The 22,392-nt window shown below is 36.5% G+C and overlaps 2 protein-coding genes across 6 annotated transcripts in view; both read left to right on the forward strand.

Annotated features, from left to right (window-relative positions):
* IPO11 (importin 11) overlaps positions 1 to 22,392 on the forward strand; it is a 78,562-nt gene that overhangs the window by 48,708 nt on the left and 7,462 nt on the right. For all 4 annotated transcript variants that reach the window (XM_038125742.1, XM_038125740.1, XM_038125744.1 and 1 more), the window contains 4 exons: positions 1,346 to 1,441; positions 2,942 to 3,055; positions 3,931 to 4,052; positions 21,757 to 21,852. In XM_038125742.1, the coding sequence (XP_037981670.1) occupies positions 1,346 to 1,441; positions 2,942 to 3,055; positions 3,931 to 4,052; positions 21,757 to 21,852 (428 nt within the window). The remainder of the gene's footprint in view (positions 1 to 1,345; positions 1,442 to 2,941; positions 3,056 to 3,930; positions 4,053 to 21,756; positions 21,853 to 22,392) is intronic.
* LRRC70 (leucine rich repeat containing 70) lies at positions 4,059 to 16,229 on the forward strand. 2 transcript variants are annotated; one of them, XM_038125750.1, is made up of 2 exons: positions 4,059 to 12,672; positions 13,167 to 16,229. In XM_038125750.1, exon 2 carries the CDS (start codon positions 13,205 to 13,207, stop codon positions 15,098 to 15,100), a length of 1,896 nt encoding a protein of 631 aa, XP_037981678.1. In that variant the 5' UTR covers positions 4,059 to 12,672; positions 13,167 to 13,204; the 3' UTR covers positions 15,101 to 16,229. The 2 variants fall into 2 exon arrangements, with proteins under 2 accessions (XP_037981678.1, XP_037981679.1); XM_038125751.1 differs by having other exon boundaries at positions 13,286 to 16,229.

Here is a 22,392-nt window from a genome sequence, read left to right on the forward strand (position 1 = left end):
CAAAAGTTTTGTCAGGCTTCACTATGCTGAGTTGTTAAACAAAAAATCCCCAAACTCACTATGCTGAGTTGTTAAACAAAAAAAACCCAAAATCTAGATAAGCACTGGGAACAGAAACACCCGGGGGGTGTTCTCTAAAATAGTTTCATACAAACAGCTTCGTCTGGATTGTAAATAGACATTAGAACAGTAATTAAATTAATAAGGTTGAAAAATACTAATTTGGACTGATAAGACAAATTGTTGCAAGATTGCTGAGGCTTGATGTGACTTGATTTTCTAATTATCTTGACACAGACAATAAAAGGTTTAAAAAGACTGTGCAAGAAATAAAGGAGATGGCCAAAACTTCCAGTACACAGAAAGATGAGTGGAGGAAAAGTTATGTTTACCTCTGGATATAATAAGCCTCTTTTATACCTCTGCATATTAAAAGTCTACAAAATTGAGAGGCACTGAGAAAGGTCAACTGCTTAACATTTTTCTCAGTGCAAAAAATAAGAGTATTAAATGAAACTATTTGGAACAAGGTTCAAAATGGTGAAAAAAATACTTAGAGTTTGGTTAAGAACACAGAAGTGTTGGTCCTTGTTGAAATTTTTCTGAGGTGGAAGTAAATGGAGATTAAGAGTGTTTAGGCATGGTACATTTATGATACCTTTATGTGCTTTATAAACACATCAGTGTGTTCATGCATATGGTGTCACTCTCTTTAGCTGGAAGTAGGAGTGAGGAGCCTTCAGCCCATTATTTTCACAACCTCTTCTCATCTCTCCTGGTGCAAGGGTAGAGCACAAACATCTGGGCAAAAGGAAAATGGAAGAAGGCAGGAAAATAAGTTACTTCAGGGAACAGCACATGGGGGGAAAAAGGAGCTGAAAAACAAAGGATAAAGAGTTTAAACATTGGGAACTAGAGCAAGGTACCCAGAATAGCACCTCTGAGAGCACACCTGCAAAGAGCAGGTGGGTCCTCATCAGCAGTTTCTCAAAAGATGACATGACAGCTATGGAAATACACCCTGAACTGCTGGTACTTCACCCCACCAACCACCTCAATCTACTGCTGTTCCTGGAACTATAACAAGGTCCCTTTTTCCAAACCACCTCACCATCTTTGCCTGGGACATGGGGAGGTGAGGTGCTTGGCTAGGTGGCTTTCATTGGCCTGTCAGCTTTCACCAGGTACATTTATGCAAATCAGGTTTGCAGAATATTTTACTAGAATATAGTTTCAGCAATCTCTGAGCACTTTATAGGTGTAAACTAGTACACATGGGTTTAAAGCTTTGGTTAAGATTTATGAATGTACTTTGCTAATGGTCTAATTTGCTTTTGTTCTTAAGGTTGTAGAAAATATCCTAAAAGTCAACCCTGTGTTGGGTCCTCAAATGTTTCAACCCCTTCTGCCATCAGTATTCAGGGGGATTATAGATGGGGAGGTAAGAGCTTCTTTAGCTACTCTCTCCTTTTGGAAAATGAAAGTCCCTCTGTTATCTCCAGTTTTTTTCATATTGATGTTGTATTTTCTCTTGTTTTAAGAGCATCTGATAGATTTTTCACATCTAGTTTAAAAATCTTTAAAGGTAACACAGTAGCACAAGAAAAAACAACCTGTCCAGCACTTGTTTTGTCATGTAGTGTTTGTTTCAATAAAATAGCATAAATTTAATTCTGCTGTTCCACCGTTCCTTCACTATTAACGTTTTCAAGAGCTATAACATTAGGCCTAGTGTAACCCTTAGTTGGTGATGGAGGTTTTTTTTAATAAGACACATACTAGTCCTTTTTAATTGTACCTGGATAAGAGAAAAGCAAACTGAACTAGAAGATCAACTTGACCTTCTTTTCCTAATTGGCATATCTGATATGAAGAGCTGAAGGGTGTGAGGATGATTTGTGTGAGATAGTCTTGAAAATTTTGCTGGCTTACATGTCATAACTTCTCCATTTTCTCTTTGTATTCAAAAAACTTCAATGTTGGATGAAAATGAGTAAAATCAAATATGCTTTAACTGTGTTGAACCTTTCAGTTTCTAGCAGGAATCAGTGGGCGGAATTCTTCAAGCTTTTTGACTTCTTTGATCAAAACCTTTGCTTTTTTCTCAATTGAAGACTTTCAAATAGATATAAGTAGCTCCAGTTTCTAAGTTGAATAAGATTTCCAAATTTAAGTGAAGTAATACTATATAGCAAAGTACTTTTTGCTGTTCAAAGGACAAAGAGAGTGGATTTTTTAAATGTCTTCTGATTTAAGACTAATAAATTCATTATACCCTATTCAGAATGTATTACTCTGAGTTAGAATTTCCAGGTAAATGTTGGCATTTTGTTTTTCAAGTAGGCTGTTTTACAAAATACAGTTACATTGTTATGTGCTGAATTTAATATGAAAAAATCCATAGCTTCTTTTAAAAGTAATAACCAAAGATAATAACCTAGTGAAGTTATTACTCTATCCAGTTAATTTTGAGACACCTGCAGATTAGTTTTTGGCAAATGTATTATAGCTTCTGTGTGAAAAAGTAACAACTTCAGAAATACTAAGTGTTTTTAATTTTACTGAAATTGTAAGCAGTAACTTAGAATCATAATCAACTTCAAAAGTAATGTTTTACCAGTACAATAAACTGTTAGTTTTTTAAGCTAAAGGTTTTAAAATTTAAAGTGAAATCACCTTGCAAGTTGTCTTGGCTGTTTGGATGAAATGAACTTTGAAATTGCCATAGTTTCCATATTGTAAGAACTGAGAACTCGGGTAAAGATAACTCACTCAGACTTATGTTCCTAGAGGCTCTTAAATTGCAATTTATAATTTAAAATTTAGTGAAAGACATAAGGGATGGATATAAGTATTTTCCAGGTACGACCTGCTGTGTGTGTAAAATATTTTTATTTTACTTGCCCTAAGCATGTTTTGTTTTGGTTTATTTTCATTTCAGAGGTACCCAGTGGTGATGTCTACTTATCTGGGGATCATGGGTAGAGTTCTACTACAAAACGCAAGGTTTTTTTCATTACTTTTGAGCCAGATGGCATGTGAATTGGGTCAGGAGGTAAGGTTTATTGTCCTATTTTGTCCTTTTGGTTTTTTTGTGTCTTGGTATTTCAGCTGTATTACATAGGGAAATCTTTGCGTTCTTTTGACCTGAATAAATGTTTCCCTGAATTATCCATGCTTGTTCCTGCCCAGTTATCTTGAAAATGGGCTCTTCTCCCTCCTTCTCTCCTTTCCCTGAACACCATATAACAACTTTTACATGTTCCCATAATTACTTAAAAGAACCCATTAAAATTTTTATATAGTCCCTAAATTCTCTTCCTGCTGCATCCCACAATTAGCCATGTAAACCCCCTTAGTTCACATGCAATGTAGGGTGAGAATTTCTTTCCCTGTGCCATCTTGATGGGTCTTGCAGCCTGGAGAATGGTCTAATCATTCTCCTCTGTGTTTCTAGAGTATCAAATTCAGTGTGCTTCAGTTTCACTGGTGAAGTTACTGAGGGTGTTTTGCTACAAGTGTTCTGTTATGTCTTTCAGTGAAACTTTTCTGGGGTATAATACAGTTTTCAAACAGGTAGCAACAAGTCTTTTTTTAAAATTTGTCACTGTGTAGATAAAACAGAGTAAGTCCATGTGCTTTGGTTCTATGAGATTGTTAGGGGAAAATTGAATCATTTGCTGTCCTGAATCAGTTCCCTCTCCATAAATGAAATGCATTTCAAGCTTTTAGGTTACAGCTAATGGTATGGAGGGTTCAGGGCCTAGAAGCATTGTCACAGAAAATGTAAAAAGTACATGTTGCTTGTTATTTCTGTCAGGTATACAACTGTGTAGTGTCTTTCCAAGACTAAATGTATTCATTTGCTAGAAAAATTAAGTGTGTTTAAAAACTTATAACTGAAAAAGAACATTGTGTTTCCCAATGCAGTTGGACCAAATTCTTGGTAACATGATTGAAATGTGGGTTGATCGGATGGATAACATCACTCAGCCAGAAAGAAGAAAACTTTCCGCCTTGGCATTGCTTTCTCTTCTGCCATCATTGAATAGGTAAGCAAATGTACAATATCTTAAATAAGAATGCTTCAAAGGCCCTTGGAATTGTTTTTAAAGTATTTCACAATTCTGCAGCTAAATATTCCAATACAAATAGTTTTATTTGCTTGTTTTTTGCCCTCAAGAGAAATTTTTAAAACTTCCATGCTACATTATATTAATTTCTTATTTGACTTCATAAGCATTACAGTAACCATTCTTCCATTTCATAGGAAATATCATTTAGTTAAAGTGAGGAACCAGCACTGCAGATTTTATTGTTCATTCTCATATTAACTTAAAACGCTCTGCTTCTCTCATCTGTGATTAAGTAGTTGCTTTAGTTAACATATTAATATTTTGGTATCCCTTCCAGGGAACAGTGTTCAATTTTCTTTCCTGTTATAGGTGATCTGAACTTCCATTCTGGTTTTCTCCTTTATGACATTAAGTGTAAGAAAGAGTTGCTATGGAAGACTGTGTTGTTTCTGTGAAACACTATAGGTTTTATAGGAAGGAGATTTTACTGTTATCCTTTCAGTAGCCCTCATCATTGCTGGATATACATAGAAAATGAAATGAAAATGCTGAATACACTGACTTCTAAGTTGTCACTACTAGAAGTCATGTATAACATGTTTAGGTGAGGCTTCAGTCCATAGTTACCTTCAGATTATTTTTATCTGTTTGACATTCAGGAAGACAAGACTGCATGAGTTTACATTTAGTCTGCTGGGTTTCCTGAACAGTCTTGTTGGTTGTATTGTGTGTTGAGCATTCAGATGTTGCTCCCAAATCCTAAAAGCTATGTTAGTATCTATAGAATATGTAGAATCTGTCAAAGCTGTAGTCTATGTAGTCACTAGCTAAAAAAAAAAAAAAAATCAGGGAACACTTAATGTGTAATTTAGAGTCTTCATTGCTTTTTATATGTACAGAAATCTTCCTTTTTTTTAGTTAGATGGATAGTCAGAATAACCATCTAGCTAAAGGTGAACCAAGCAGCTGCTTTGAGAGGTTTATTTCCCCAGTAAATGTAACAGTATTATGTTATTTATAAATACATTTGAAATGTTTTTAAGGAGGTGTTAGCTAAAATTTAACATGCTGAACTACATCCGTCTTCCAGTGAAGTTTCTGTTAAAGAGAGGAAGGAAAAAAATAAATTTCTTTAGATAACCATGTTATTTTGAACTATGTTCAGCTGCTCCAGATTTCCTGCTGTAAAAGCCAATTATTTCTGGCAGTCCTTAACTTAATAAAACCTTCTGCAAATGACAGCTTTATTTTTCAGTTATCCATATAATTTAAGAAAGCTGCTTCTCTAATAAAAAGTCTCTCTTTAGTGGATGTATTTATATCAAGGCTATGAAAATTTCACTTATACAATTGATAGACTGCCAAACTTAGCTTCAGACCGAGTGTGTGAAATTGATTCTGTCAATTGATTGCTTCTTTTGGTAGAACAGTGTGAGTCACTCTGGTTTTGCTGTATCTCAGGGATTATACTACACATACTTGCTGCGTCCTGTATCTGCAGGCTTCTTGTGCAAGTCCATTTGCACAGTTGAAGCAAAAAAAGTTTTAAATGGAATACAGTATCTAAACAAAATGTTTGGAATAATGTTTTTTCAAGAAAAGCTATAGTAATTTTTCCTGTTGGAATGCCTCACCAGCCAGTTTCCTGATTAGATTTTACTTTGGATATCCAAGGTAAGTTCAGGATTTCTCAACTGCAGAGGCAGAACAAAATTTTGTCTTCTGTGGATGACTGATAGGCTGTCTTGGGAAGGCCAAGGTGAGAGTGAGATTCTTCCCTCAGCTTGCTGCTCTGTGGTGGTCAGGATTGGTAAGGGTAGCAAGCTCAGATTTTCAAGGTTCTCTGGAAAGGAGAACAGGCATCTGTGCTGTGTCTAACACTTTCTGAGAATTTTTTTCCTTTTGCCAGTTGCTTTCTCTAGCCTGTAGCTGAAGCACTGGTTTATTTTAGAGAGGGGAGAGAGGTAGTAGACAAAAGCAGTGGGGGGAAAATGAAGATGACATGTATTCTCATTCTTCCCTCAGAGTTGTTTTATGGGTAAGATGTTGGGGAAAGTTTTAAACAGTGACCAGTTTTATTCTCTGTGTAAACTCTGTAGTATTACTTCATGGATTTTAATTGTTTCTCTAGTTAGTGATCAGGTTTATAATGACAAATATGTGGAACTCTAGACTTTCTGCCTTTTAGGAGAAGGTAAAAGGTAAGTTCTATCATTATTAATTTAAAATGAGCTTGATACAAATAATTTTCTGTTTCAAGTACAATACCTTTGACAGTGTCATGAGTGAAGGATTTTAGAGCAGATAAGACAGTATTCACTGCAGAGCAGTTGTTCACAATGGCTCTTGGGCTAACTAGTTTGACTAAGCAGGTTATGAAGTGACAAATTGTTAGCCACATTAATTTTCTCACCTAGGCAGTACCATCCAGAGATAGATATATGGCATGCTTTTGGTATCAACAGTAGTGCTGCATTTTAATCATGTATGCATGTCCTTTGATCTAGCATCCTGTTTATCTTTCCACAGCTGCACATTGTGTTAGTGGTTAGAAATTCATAATAAAAAAAGAACAATAACTGCTGCTTTCCTGATTAGTGTGTTGCAGCACCTTTTCATGGAACAGTAATTTCCTGGTATTACTTAGGGGTTTGCCCAAATTGAATGCTGTGTAATTGTCTGCTTTTGCTGTCAAAGTGCGGTCAGTTAACGTTAGCATGTTTTTTGGTGTTTGACAGATACATGCATTGGCAATATTTTCCGTATTTTTTATTCTCACTGCCTGTTTATTGCTCATCCGTCCACATGCATTTTCATTAATTTATTAAAAAAATCTTACTATTTTATAAAATAGGTAGAAGACTTCTGTCTTTAAACTGTTGCATATAACAGTGGGGACCAGTAACATTCAGGCAGTAAGGATGTGGAGTGAGTGTCTCCATGTTAAGTGCTTGAGGAAAGTGTAGATAGACACACAGTAGCTCTAACAGGAGTGGTTTTTTGAAAAACATGCAAGGACTTGAAGTTTTTTGGAGGAAAATTGTATTTAAGCTGTGTGAGACATGAGGTGTGACAGCAACCTTATGGATGAGTAAAGTCACAAATGTCATGATTTTCCTGCTGTTGTATTCAGTCATATTTGTGCTTGTCGACAACCTTAATGGCTTATTTGTGAACATACAAGAGTACAAGCTGCAAGAGTATTCTTCAAGGCTGAATTGAGTTTTATTATATGTGCCCTTGGTCCCTAAAGTAGTGCCTAGTGACTATGTTCAGTAGCAGCATTCTACCTCTTGTTTGTTGCAGAAAATGTGTGGGCCTCCACCACTATCTAGGGTTCTGCATTTTGAGCTCTTCAGCATCCTTTGTAGTTCCTGATGCCAAAGTGGCTAAAATAGTACTATGGCCTCTTCTCCTACCCATATCTGTCTATCTGGAAATAATTAGCTTGCTTACTGCAGTATAACATCAGTATTACAGTGTTTTGGAATGTCCTCCTTTGGGGATATTGAAAGCTTTTAGTGATTTATTTAGCCAAGTAGATATCTTTTTTATTCCTGCAGTTGTGTGTATTTTACTGGAACACAACACTGAAAGATGGTAAAGAGTGACAGGAACATTTATTCTCTAATAAGGAAGTGGAAACAGATTTTGGAAGGATTATAGTGTCGAGGATCAGCCTTGTTTGGGGTGGTGCCTGACTGTAGCCACAGGTAGCATTTGACACCATGTTGAAAGCTAAGCACTCCCCTTCTGCAGGTGAGTGTTATTTCTGTTGTCTGTCACTCTTGTATGGGAGATTGCCATGTTTACTTTTACTCAGTGCTTTCCAAAACAGGCCACAAATTGTAGTCCTTGAGGATAGGGTCATTTTTGGTGGAACTGCCTCTGTAGAGTGGTACCATTCTGAAGCAGAGAAGACTTTACTGAGCTTAAAATATGGAGTATTTTAATTTGGTTTTGGTTTCTGGTACATGAGTAGTTTTCATTTTACCCCTTTGAGTTAAGTATGTTTACATATTGTGGGGAAGGGGTTAAGAGGTTCCCCAGGTTTCTAGTAAATTCATGTAAATGAATGTCTGCTTTTTCTCATTGTGTATCAAGTCTGATACGTCAGCTAGTATGAGTTCTGCCAGTTAGATAATTGGCATTTTGTGAGTGTAAGCACTTACAGCATGCAATTATAAATCTTCATTTGATTATTATAGAGTTTTGCCTCTGTCATTTGTTAAAATTACTTAGTTAGAAATTTAATTTTTCTCTCAAAAAGTTGTCTATATGTACTGTTAGTTAAATGGCAAGAAAGTGCCTAATGAAATGTCATGCTCTCTTCAGGATTGTTATGTCCTCATTTATAAAGTCAGAATTTCTTACATAATTACTTGTACATCCTCCTTTCTTTATAGGGATGATACTCTGAAACTATTTTATCTTCCCTTCCATTTTTTTAATCCCTCTAGTTGAAGGAATGCCCACCCACACCTCTAATAGACTATTAGCATTTAAAGGAGCTCTTTAAATTATGATTTTGCAGTTGTCATCAGTGTTTGGCCTTGGATTTATTTAGCTTGCCTGACAGGTAACAGTGCAGTTTTAATGATAAGAGTGAAAAATGTGGCTTTGGTCTTAGTCTGACTATCAGAGTCTGCATAATTCAGAAGGTTACAGAGAGGCAGGTTACCAACTGCCAGCTTCTTTAATTGCATGTCACATTATGGCATTGGCAAAAGGATGCACTCATTAAACTTTCCTTGTTCACAGTCTCCATCAGTTTTTCTCCTACACTTAATAGCTAATATGGACTGGTCAGGAGCATATTATCTTTTCCCCTAAGACGGTTAAGCCTTCATTTCAAAGAAGAATATACCAAATGATAGCAAGAAATTATGTCACTAATTGCAGCTAAACTGCTGCAAAAAAATAAATTACAGTCATAAGGGTTTGGTTGCTGCTGATATCTTGGTTTTGTTTATGGCCTATATAAAATATTTCAGAACTCTTTCCTAAAACTATTCTAATTATGATTTACCCTAAAATTTAATATTTTAATTATATAAAAGCAAAAGATAACAGACTAACTAGCTTCCTTCAAACTCTTTGCAATGTATGGTTTACATGTTTGCAAATTTAGATACTGAATGAGTAGCGACTGAAGTATAGCATATTACTAAAAATGTATAAATATCACAAGATTGTGACAAAAGTAAAAAAATTACAAACCCAAACCACACATTTACAGCTGTTTTTGCACCTGTGTTTGTTTGAGCCATTTTAGTACATCTGTTTATCTCTCTGTGCTATACTCTGTGAAATTTGAGACTGCCAGAGAGTAGCTGAGATTTTTCAATGACTTTAACAGTGCCAGACTATTATGATAAGATACCACAAGTGATAAACAGCACAACCCATGTCACTACAAGACCTTCTGCAAATAAGTACTGTCTTGAAAAATGAGGTTTCATATTCAAACATTTTAATGAGAAAGTGAGCATTTAAAACAAAACATCAGGTTTTGATATTAAAAAAAATGCCCAAGTATAAAGAAAGCTTCTGTTTTGTTTGTCCTCATTTGTGGGCTGTAACAGAATTTTGTAGTAATTATGAGAATGAAATGCCTTCTCAAAAATTGACTTTACTCTCTGTTTTTGAACTTCTTGCATGTTTTCTGCTGTATGTAAATGGGATTTGGATGACTAGCTTGTGCCACCTAATATTAATTATATTGTCTTTAATGTAACATGGGTGAATTGCTTGTATGTTCTTTCAGTTCCTTTGACCTGTCATTTTATGCACAATTTGGCAAATTGCTGTTACTTAGGCTTCATGCTTGTATTTACAAGGAGTCATACATTTACAAGGAGTTTTAATGTTAAAAAGCCAGTAGCGTTAGTGACTTCATCAATATTAGTATGTTAAGATAGAATTCACTTGTGGGTTCTAAAATAATTTTCTCTGTTACCACATGAAGCTGTATTCAGGTACAAACGTTGTAGTTCTCTCTCTGCAGAAGAAAATTTGCAGTGAATGAAATATGAGAGCTGCATAAGCTTGTTAGTGTTTCCTGCGTTTTTTCGTAGAGTTTTCAAAAAGTAAAGGATTTTGTTTTAGTTTGAGCCACTTTGACAAATGTTGAGCCAAGTTATGCATGCATCCCACCCAGCCTTTTTTATGGTTTCCCCCAAAATGGTATCAGTTATGTGGCACATATTTTTGCATCTTGTTCTTAGCAGATACTGCTTTCACATACTTCAACAATATGTAGTATTAATGAAATAATAACTCTAAAATACATTGCAATCAGATCTGCAGACCTTCGTGTGCAGTATTGACAAAGTGTAAAGCAGGACTTCTCTAGATTTCCTAGTGCAGAATGGAAGAAGCCATGTTCTGGATTAAGATTTTTTTTCCCTGCTTTGCGCATGGGATTCAACTATTAGAAGAGTCCTTAGTGTGTTCAGAACCACAGTGGAGCTAGGGTTCGAGCCAAAATTTTGTGACTATCCATAAGGTACTTTCAGTGCAAGACCACAGAGACATTTAGCCAATTAGTTACTGGTCATCACCTTTTTTATCTGGTCACTGCTCTACTGGTTCCTCTAAATTTTCATGCTATCTGATGTACTATAGATCTCTATTAATTGCCTTAGTTTTTCAAAACATGTTGCTTCTGGCATTTTGAAAAAAGAGAGCTCTGTGAAATTTGCCTTTTAAAACTTTTTTTTTTTAATTTGACTTACTTCTTGTAGCTGTAAAACGTTGTTTTACACAGCAGACCTTGGAAGAATAATTTTTTTGTTTGGGTTTTTTTTACAAATATAGGTTTCAATATAAAGGGACTATAGGCAGTGAAGTCTAGGTAGAAGATAATTTTCTGTTTGAAGTCGCTTTCCATCTTTTGCCTGTCTCTGATTTTCCCCTCTTATGACTCTACTGATAATCTTTTTCTGTTATTCTTACTGTTCTGTCCCCCACATCCAGGATACTTCACCATAGTTCCTGTGGACTGTATGGTGTTTTCCTTTTAAGTAAATGACATGACATTTTATTTTACTTTTCTGAGGGGTCAACAATTATTTTAAATACTGTGAAAAAAATATAAGTGTGAAAATAAATATTCAAATCTGAAGAAGAATTAGTTTTCCTATTGGTCTGTTAGTCTCAGAAAAAAAGAAACCAATGCAGTTCTAATTCTGGGTTGTAACTGATTAACTGATACACGCTTTGTCTAAAATGACCCATGGACCAATTTTACTTACTTATTTTATTTCTTATTATAGACTGTATTTGGAAGAAAGCTTCTTCAAAAGCATCTCCTTGTCTGTTCTGCTTCCCTTTCTCATGCATGTCCTGCATTTCAGATTGGATTATACAGACAAAGACATTTGGGTTATATTTCACCCCTTTTGTGAACTCACACTTCCTGTGTGAGATCACAGTAGCTGAAAGGACTTGATTCTCCTGCTGTTGTGCCTCTTTTTTGGCTATGGCTACTGATGGGCTTTGTCAAATTTCTTTTGCTGAGCAGAAGGTCTTATTGAAGTAAAATTGTGGGCTTTTAGTTATGTTGCTATTTGTAGGCTTAATCTCCCCTTTGCCCCTTTGATGTGACTGAGCTTTGCAAGTATTTCTTCCCTGTGATGGATAAACTGAGGGTGTAATCTCTGGTCCTTAAGCAAGAGGGATATTTATAGCCCATGTAGTCTTTTTCTGCACAGGGGACACTGCAGGAAATGAAAGCTGTGCATGAAAGGTGTGGCTCTCAGAACCGGAAGCCATCTCATAGTCCTCTGTGGATAAATTTGTTTTGAAGAGGGTAGCCTAAAGTGAGACTTAACAAAGTGTTTGGGTCAGGTCAGAAGTACATGTACATAGCAGCTTAGTGCCATATCATGTGGGTCTCATGTCCTAAGATTTCATAGGTTTCTCTGGGATTGCTGGCAGGTTGTGCCTCGTCAGAGGGCAGGAGACACTGGGCTCTTCCCTCCAGTGCCTTTCTTTTCCCTCCTGTCCGGACCACTGGAATGTGTGTGCATGTGGCAGCAGTTTGGCTCTGTAAACAGTGAACAGTGTAAGTGTTGCTACGAATTTAATAAATTCTGGCTGAAGAATAAGGGAATTACAGGTAATGCTATAGTGCTGTTACAAATAATGGTGCTTTATTCTGAAAGTTAGACCTAAGGTAATACTCTTTTAAGCTCTCCTAGTTAAATCAGTGGATTAAAAAAAAAAAGGCAAAACAGAAAAAGAACAAAAAAAACCCCAAACAACAAAACGCAGCAGTTACAGACTGAGATAGTTCTTGGTTTTCTAGAAACAAATCAGTGAGATTTCCTTTCTAACAATACTTATGAAGCACAGATAAAATGGCTTCCTGTCCCAGGGTTTCCTGTATCCATGGCAACCTGACTTCAGGCACTTCTTTCTTAGTTTCCTGAGCAAACTGTTGCAAACCCTGGGGCAAAAATGTGAGTGCTGTAGTACACAGCAATACTGCCTTTACAGAGGTTTCACAGATGAGTGTAGTTGGGCAGCTTATAAAAAAATCTAGTGGACTGCAAACGGCAAAATAACAGAAATAATGAACTTCAGATTTGGGGTAAGAAAATGCTTCTATTTCTTTTAAATGTAACTCAGCTTTATAAAAGTAAAATTCAAATTGTAAGTGATCTGCCAGTAAAATGTAACTTGTTTATAGTTGGCAGTTTTACTTGAATGCTTTTGAAACATTTCTTAGTGATGGTTAACTATAAGAAGTAGAGAATATATAGTATTTTTAAATTAATAGAAGCTGTTATTTTGGCAGCTTAGATACTTTTATGCTACAGCCAGTTAAATATGTTCTGGCTATATTAGTGGTATATTTATGTAATTGTGCATTTACTTTGAAAAGTCTTTTGCAGTGAAGTCCAGTTAGTAAGCTGGAGTTCTAAACTGCTTTGGCATGAAAGAATATGTAGAGTACCAATTTTGAGAGTAATGCTAATATTTTTAAGACTGTACACAAAGATTCAAATAATAATTAATGACTAATATATATAATAAATATATTTGAATTAATAATATTTATATACTTCTTTTTATCTCTACTAGTGAAGTCAGAGAGGAGTAAGAAGGCCAAAGACAGGGATATGTGTGTTCTGCAAAGTTCTTCACCCTGCCCAGGAGCATTCCTGTATATATTTAATTGTTTTCTTTTGTTGCTGCTCCAGAAGGAAGCTTTTGGCTGTCCATCTGCTTGTCAGCTCTGCACAGGGAGACAAGTTAGCTGCCGTAATGCAGGGCTTTCAAGCATCCCTTGGAACCTTCCTAAAACAACAGTTCTTGTTTACCTCAGTGGAAATAATATATCACATGTCACTCCAAATGATCTAAGAGGCTTTCTGAAGCTTGCTGCACTCTACATGGATAATTCCAGTATTTTGTATGTGCACCCAAAAGCTTTTGTGGAACTCCCCAAACTCTGCTACTTGCATCTAAATAGCAATCATATTAAACGCCTGGATCCAGGAATCTTTGAAGGCCTTTCCAGACTTCATTGTTTATACCTTCAGAATAATCAAATAGCTTTTCTTCCCAGGGGATTATTTAGTGATCTTCTTTCTGTTAGATATTTAACACTTCAAAGAAATCGTCTCAGTGTCCTTGGAAGTGGGACTTTCTGGGGAATGATAAGTCTTCAGACACTAAACCTAGCAAATAATAAGATTTCACGGATATCAGATGCAGCATTTCATCATCTTGAAAATCTTGCATATTTGTTTCTTGAAGGTAACAACTTACCACTTGTGCCATCAAATGCTATTGGAAGGCTCAAAAATCTTGAAAGACTTTCTTTGTCTCACAATCCCATTGGATCAATTCAATCTTTTGCATTTAAGGGACTTAATAAGCTTAAATATCTATCTTTGAAAAATGTCAAGCTAAAATGTGTTGCTGTAAATGGATTTTTTGGATTAAACAACCTTAGCCAGCTAATCTTAAGTGATAATGATTTAGAAAATATAAATTCCAGCACTTTTACCTTATTGAACAATTTAATGTATCTACAACTAGACAGAAATAAAATAGCCAGTATTGGCAATGGTACCTTTGAAAAAATGGGGCAGTCACTTAAAGTACTCAATTTAGCATTTAATAATGTCACAGAGTTACAACCTGAAGTGCTCAAGCCCTTAGTATCTTTAACTCACCTGCAGGTACATTCTAATCCTTGGAACTGCAGCTGCAAAATGCTTGCGTTTCTTAATTGGCTCGCATCATCTTCTGTTTCTGCAAAAATCCACTGTCAGTATCCTCAGAGTATGCGTGGTAGACCTTTGCATTATATGAAATGGGATTGGTTTTCAAACTGCATTGGCCCTACTGCCAGCTCGGGCTCTGCCCCAAGTCTGGGATCTGTCAGGGTGCATCACAGCGCTCCCACTCTGCTGATGGCCTGGCATAAAGGGAACAGGCGTAACACATGGGAACAGTTTGTCACTGGAGAAACTAAGTATATTGGTTTCTGGGAGGGAACTGCAGCTACATCTACCCCATTGCCTTATCAGGAATATACTGTTGAAGTGCCATCAGAGGCAACTACAGTGTTATCAACATTACCAGTGCAAATTCCAGCAGAAATTATACCTACTAATAGGAATGTAGAAGAAAAATGGTTGTTCACAACTGATCCTGCTCCTGTGTCATTAAAAACAACCCTGATTTGTACACAACAGGTTGAAAAGCTGAATCAAGCTTTTGATATTTTACTAGCCTTTTTCATTCTGGCTTGTGCTGTTATCGTGTTCTTAACCTGTAAAATTATTCAGTTTAGGCAAAAACTAAAGTTGCTGGAAAACTCAGGGGAAAAGAGTATAGAATATTATGGCTTTTATCAGCCTGGCAGATACAACATAACTGACTCAGTGCAGTCTCTAACTCGGAAATCAGTGGAACATTCAGAACTGGACCAAATAAGGCTGCTCAAGCGAACAGTATCAGAAAGTCAGGCACAGGTCATCTTGTTTGAACATTCATCATTGTAATTTATCTCATTTGATTTGGTGTTAACTGTGATATGAAAGGTCAAGAAATCAAGAACTCAATTCTGTAAAAATACCTCCACCAATTAAAATGAACTGCTTAATAGAACTATGGAAAATGGCACAAATTGGGTTCTGCATCAACATTTGCTTACTGAATGTTTTGAAATTTATTGATTATTTCATTATATGTCCTATCTAACAGGATAAGTTTACTAACCTCAGTCCCTATTTGCAGTAATTGTTCACCTATGCTCAAGAATACATGCAGTATAAAGTACACTTGAATTTATTTTGCTGTACTTAATGATGTAAGTTCCTACAGAAATTCCATAGCTATTGTGCAGCAAGCAAAACATCAGTTCTTAGTAGGATCACAAAGCCAAGAAATCTTGGGGAATCAGAAAAGAATGTTTCATGTGTTCATTGTAATAGTTTCTACTCTTCCTCTATTAAATAAAGCACAGGGGAAAAAAGCACATTTACAGTTAGCATGTTCAAACTCTTGAGTAAGAGAAATTTCAAACTATATGAATTCTATTCACCTGTAGCATATTGTAATATACGAAGTTTTGTGTTCCGTCTGTATAACGGATATATTAAAGTGACTTTTTTGTTAGTGTGTATCTGTATTGTTTTATGAAATACCCCAAATTAGAGTTAAGATAAACAAAATGCTGTGGAAATTTACCAAAGTGTAATGACCAAATTTATTATGTCTAAGGTAATAGAGCTGGTTAATTATTGTCAGTAAAAGATCATTATCTGTGTCATCTATGTATTAATATTTTTAGGAACTTTTTAGCTCAATAAGAGGTACAAATTAAAGAAATACACTACACTGTAAGTACATAATGCTAAATTAATGACTGAAAACATTTACATATTTGGTTTATATTTGGAGGTGTCAGGTCAAGATATGTGTTCTTAGTTAAAGCTTCTTCAAAATAGGGATATATTCTTTTATAGTTTGCATATAACTTTTTATTTCTATTTCAAATGTTGGTATTCTGTTGTTGTCAGGTTATGTCTAGTATGGTGTACCTCTGTTTTCAACCTGAATTTCTGTGATTTTTGTTTTTCTGTTACTTCAATAATTCAAACTTTATTCTGGAATTAAATGTCATAAAACTATGTGCCAAATAATCCAAGGTTTTAAAATTTTCAACCAACAGGACTTAGTTTTGTAGGTGCTGTTTTTCTTGTACCCTGGAGATTTCAGCCATCTTTATAAGTTACACAGTTTACAGCTAAACCATTTTCCTCAAAGAAAAGTGGGGAACAATGCTTTGATAGACTTTCCTCCATGGTGTTGATTTAAATTGTGTAGAAGCATGTTGCTATTCCAGGCTCCAGCCCAGAGCCTGTTGCATTCTCCAGCTGAGCCAGAGCTTCCCTCAGCATTCTTGTTCTCTCCCCTCTCTTTCCTGCTGGTGTAACTCCTGCATGGATCTGGGCTGTGCAGGTCCCAGTCATCCTGTTTGTCCATCTGCAGTTCTTTTCCAGCAGGGAAAAATCTATTATCTGCTACCAGGACATATATAAATCTTGACTGCACTGAGTGGGTGTGAAAGTGCAAGTATGACTTCATTGTTGTTTGTTATTAGTGTAATGAAATAATACTCTATTTGTCTGTAATTTATTGTATCAGATCAACTACTTCTAGGGAACACAAAATTCAGCTTCTTGGACAAAAGCTTAAACTGTTTAGTATTGCTTGAATAAAATAATTTTCTAACTTAAGTTCAGTTGTTAAATATAATGGGCAAATTAAGAAGGAAAAACACTGGCTGTAATTTATGCACCTTTCTCCAGAGGCTAATCCGCTTCTGTCTCTTCCTCTTCAACCCATTTTTGTTACCTTCTGTCTCTCCTACATAATTAGTTGTGAAAAGTATTGATTTTGTTTTCACATAGTAACAATTGCACAGTAGTAGGTTCTGCAATTTTATGTGCTATATTTTTAAATTTCTAATTTTATGTGGACGCCTTCAGAAATAGTGGACTTCAAATGCAGTAGAAACTAGTTAACTTTCTCTTGCTAGAAATGCCGCTATGCCTTTTTTACAGAGGAGTTTTGGTAGTGCACAAAGGTTAAAAACTGAATAAACCTAATTCTCAAATCTGGCAGGGAACAGCTCTGTTTTTTTAGGTTCCAGTTTCCACAGCTGCTCTTTACAGAAAGGGATGAGAGGTTCTCTCTGTAGATGCATCTTTTTCACTGACAAGCTGCTGTAAGAGTTGTTTGCCAGGTATGCGTCTCACCATCTGTAGTGGGGGAACATGAAAGGAAACTGGTGTCGCAGCTGTTTGTGCAGCAGAGAGTTAGAGCCATTGAAAGCCATCCTTTGGAGTGGAGACATCCTCAAATAACCAGCTTGCCAACACAGGGATTGGACTAACAAGGCACTGAGAGATTGATTATGCAGTTGTGGGGGAAATGCCTTTCTTTAGCAGTCAGTATCTTTTGTATTTAAATGTTCACACGAGGAAACCAAGCCTTTCATGTACACATGTGGTTCATATGTCAATTAAAATCATTAGGGAATAATTAGAAGCCTTAGTGAAGTCTGCCGTCATGAAGCAAAGTGGTGCTTCATGGTCAGTCATAGGACTCCCCTGGAAATACTGTCTTAGCTTTAGCTGCTACTTCACTGATTTAGGAGCTCCCCAGAACTGTGCAGCTCCTAAGGGGGGGGTGGGGGGGTGTAATAATCATTTACGTCACTTACAGTATGTGTAGAGTAATCTCTGCTTGTCCCACTCCACCTCTTTCCTTGGCTAATGAAATAAGAAAAAAGAATTAAGCTTTGAGAATATGTAAACCAGTAAAGATACGAGATCAAACTCTTCTTGGTGTCTGCATCATCCTGGTGAATGTAGAAAAGCAGAAAATGTTTTATCTTTTTTTTTATCTCTGAAGAAGTATTTTTTTCTCATACAGATCTTTTTCTCCTTCTCTGAGGGATATGCAAAGTAGATATGGGGTCCATTTTATTTAAGCACAACTAAAGACATGCCAGGACATGTTTTAACATGATAAAACTTTGTCTACATACCAGTAAAGTAAAAATTATGAATTTTCGCATAAAACCTCAGGATAATAAGTTGTATGGATAGCTGTGTGTGTTAGAAATTACAGACAGAATGAAAAAAAACCCCAACCAACTATGTCTTTTATTTTCAGAAGACTGGGTATGTATAAAACCAGTTATAGCCTGATGCTTTTGTTTGTTTCATTGCTAATCTGGATTGTATGCAATTCAGTGGGGGAACTGCTTAAAAGGTGCCTTCCTCCACGTTTAAGATTTTAGTATGAAACATATTAACTGTTCTGTTCTGAAAATTCATCTCAATAAAGCATTTGCCTTCTTTGAATCCACTCATATGACTTCTCTAATTATTTCTTGAAATAAGCAGGCTAATTTTAGTCTCTTTGAAAAGGTATTACTTTGAGTGGCATGGTATGCTTTCTCATCTATGAAAATAAGGCTTGATGCATTTTTTTATTGCCACTGAACTTTGAGGTTTCTTTTTTTAGAGCGTGAGTCTGTGGTATCTTTATTTTTCACCAGCATGTGTCTTGTGTTCTAGAAACAGTTGCACTGTTTAATGGCTTCATACTTGGTAAATATTTCAGTGGGTCTTTGGTAGAAAGAAACTGTATGTCCCATTTAAAGGGGAGAAAAAAGTGGAGAAAAGAAAAGGTATTATATTTACTGAAAGCTGCAGGCAAATTACATTTTGAAAGGTGCTCTACATTCTTTTTTTTTTCCTTAAAAAAAAACCCAAAACACTCTCATGAATCTTCCACTAAAGAAGTGAGATACTATTTCTCATTTATGTCATAAAGTAGGAATATTCTTTCCAAGAAATCAATGATTTCCCTATGAGCTTTTGTGGTAACTATCAAGAGCAATATTTTTGCTGCTGTGTGCTGATGAGACCCCAACTGGAGTGCTGCATTCTGCTCTGGGACCCTTATTATAAGAAGGAGCTGATACTCCAGGAGCAAGTCCAAGGGCCACAAGGTTGATAAGAGGAGTAGAGCATTTCCCCTATGAAGACAGGCTGAGAAAGATGTGGCTGTTCAGTCTGGAGAAGAGAATGTTGTGTGGAAACCTGACTTGAACCTTCCAGTCTCTGAAAGGGTCTGCAGGGAAGCCAGGGAGGGACTGTTCATCAGAAACTGTAGTGGTAGGATAAGGGGGAATGGCTTAAAAGTGAGAGTAGGTTTTGATTAGATTTTAGGAAGAAATTCTTTACTGTAAGGGTGATGCGGCACCAAGTTGCCCAGAGGAGCTGTGGATGCTCCATCCCTGAAAGTGTTTAAGGCCAGGTTGGATGGGGCTTCAGGCAGCCTGGTCCATTGGAAGGTGACCTGCCTATGGCAGCAGGGTCAGAAGTAGGTGACCTTTGAGGTCGTTTTCAACCCAATCTGTTCTAGGATTCATGCAACTTGGAAGGAGCAAATAATACAAGTATTGGACAATATTGTGTGTTATTAATTAGTGTGTATGAACAGGGCATAGTTTACTTCTCCAGGGCTCAAAGTGTTCACATTTTTCTCCGTTGAATGCTCCTTGAATACTATTGACATGAATCTGAGGGTAGCTTGTTAGAAAATACTAAGCTTACTCATATTGCAAACTATTAACTGTGTTAATGGCCTTTTCCTAGAGATGTGTTTCAAAAACAGGGATGAGGCAAAAGAGTCTTAATGGAGGTGTGCTAGGCAGGACGTTTGACTTGGTGAAGAAACCTGCTCTGTCTCGGAGGGCTCATTGTGCAGGTGACTGAGGCACTGTTGACTTTCTCAGCTGTGCTGTGAGGTCAGTAAGTTGTTTACTTTCTCTCTGTAGAACCTCACAGAGATTCAGTCTCACAACATGTAAAGTTTTGCTGTTTTGAATGTTTTTGAGTGCTTTGAATGTGATGGGGAAGCCTTTTTGCAAGGGAATAAGTGTCTTTTAAAATACATAGCTGGCAATCAGGCAGTAGAAATCATGTCAGTTTTCATTTTGTGGTCTTCAAGAGTTTCAAGACTGATGATACAAAATACACTTAAGATTCTGGCATACAACAGCAGCTGAATTTTAAAAAGGGAACAAAAACTAATCCGTTTGAAAGAAAGGATCATAAATGAGATTACAATTTTATCAAAACAAACATAAAAATATTTTCTATGCTTAGTGTTCTAACTTGAGAAGCATTTTCCCAAGGTATCTATTGCTATTTAACTATTTGTCATATGTGTAAAATTTTGTTGTGTGTCTAATAAGAAATTTTTCAAAAGCAGTTGCTATTGTGTAAGGGGCTATAGTTTATCCATGTCTTCAGTTTTCACCCTCAATAAGAAAAGGAAAGAATATTAGGAAATAGATTTGTCTGTGTTAAAACAATGATCAGCTACAATTGAAGTACAATATATGTTCATGTTCTGTGCCTGTAAATAAATGGAATGTGTCTGCTTCTGCCTCTGCCTCTTTGGGAGCAACATCAGCAGCATCTTTTTGGGAGAATTAAGCCTGAAATTCCAAACAGGGAGCAATAAGTTGCTTCAGTCAGTGGCAGTCGCATGAAAAGGGTTGTAGTTTATGATGACCATTTCGGTCCTTTCTCTTTCTTTGCTGCATGTAGCTAGAGGTATTCCTGAGATGAACATCTTTTCACTTGCAGTTTGTCTTCACACTTTCGCAGTTCCCGGAGTAGGAGTCCGAGAGCCCATGTTCTACAACAGCATGTCTCTGGCATTAGATCCACAGTAGCAGGAAACGGAGCAGAAGCAGCAGCTGGCTGCTCTGCGTTAACTAGGAGCTGGTGTCCCCTACTATATCTGTCACAGGGAGATCATGTTCCTATGCCCTTACCCTACCAGCACATCCGTTCTCAAGGCAGGGGCAGTAAGTGTGTTCAGTGTAATTTTGGGCATCGTAGGCCTATCTAGTCAAACCCTCAGTAAAGGTACTCATGCCTTTTAACTCCCAAGTGATATCTACCAGCCCTTTGCATTAGTCCTAAATAGCCTTATGTGTCAAACGGCAGACGGTGTCTGTGTTTAAACAGATAAATCCTCTCGCCCTTTCTCGATACAGTCAGGAAAGTCACATTCTTGCAGAACTGGTTGTGGGGTTTTTCCACCCACTCTGGGGAGCTGGCTACCTAGGAGGGTGAAGAAATACAGGTAAGTAGGGGAGTGTACTTTATTTACAAGCAGCCATTGCTCAAGGGGTTGTGTAGGTTTATGTATTGAATAGTGATGGTAGAAAAGGTGTAAATGTGCTGAGAATAGAAGCCACTATTCTCTTCCCTGCTGGCAGGAGCATGCCCATCCCACTTAGTTCTTGACTCCTAATGTCAAGAACATTGCCAATGTGTATTTTCTTCTGTTCATTTTCAATTACTTTTAGATTTTCAGTGGCATACTAAGTTCTCTTACATTTAAAAATAATGTTTCTTGTATATTTTGAAGCCTTTTTGTAATTAAAAAAATACTGAATTAGTTGCCTGATAGCATGTTCAGCTAAGCAGTAAGCAAGGAAAGTACCTCTCAGTAAATGTGTTCTACAATTGAGCAAATTTCCTGTGCAGTTCCTTTAGCTAAGTCACTTTCCTGTTCTTTTCCAATGTTATCCAAAATAAATTTTGTTCTTTTACAGTGTTATCCAAGACAAATTTTGTGGTATCATCAACATTTCAGTGGAAGGACTGAACGATGTTATGACTGAAGATTCTGAAACAGGAACATACAAAGAGTAAGCGGAAAATCTAATTTAAACAGGGTTTAACAGTAGCAGTATTGTTTTATATGAAGTATTTTCATTTGAAAAATCTGTAGGCAGTTAAGACATTCTTGTTAGAGATCTATTTTCTCACCAGTGAGTGTTTTAGGAAGACACGGAGCTTTTGGTCTTAAAAGAAAATATTTGCAATGGGGAAAGAGGTTTTAAAATGACAGTATAATTTTATATTGTTGATTCAGTTATCTACTAAATGATGTTGCTTAGTTGACTGTTGTATCTAAAATTTCAATACAACAATCTTGTGTATTGGTAGGGACCACCCTTGCTCAGGGGCTATTCAGAGTTTCTTTGAATGTGACATGAACCCCATGTGAGTTTACCTGGTGTACCATATTTCACAGCCTGGAGTATTTAAAAGCATACCCCTCAAGAAGAGTTCTTCAGTTGTTCCATGTAACACATGTACTGCTACAGAATATATCTCAAAAGGCAGTTTCCCGAGCTAGAAGCTGGAGCTTGCTTGTGGCAGGAATGTGGATGTTGGAGATGTTC

Source organism: Motacilla alba, chromosome Z (assembly GCF_015832195.1).
Source record: "Motacilla alba alba isolate MOTALB_02 chromosome Z, Motacilla_alba_V1.0_pri, whole genome shotgun sequence".
In the NCBI taxonomy this organism is placed as follows: domain Eukaryota; kingdom Metazoa; phylum Chordata; class Aves; order Passeriformes; family Motacillidae; genus Motacilla; species Motacilla alba.

Excerpts from the sequence above, each read along its gene's own strand:
- LRRC70 (XM_038125750.1), top strand. The coding sequence starts at position 13,205 with ATGTGTGTTCTGCAAAGTTCTTCACCCTGCCCAGGAGCATTCCTGTAT.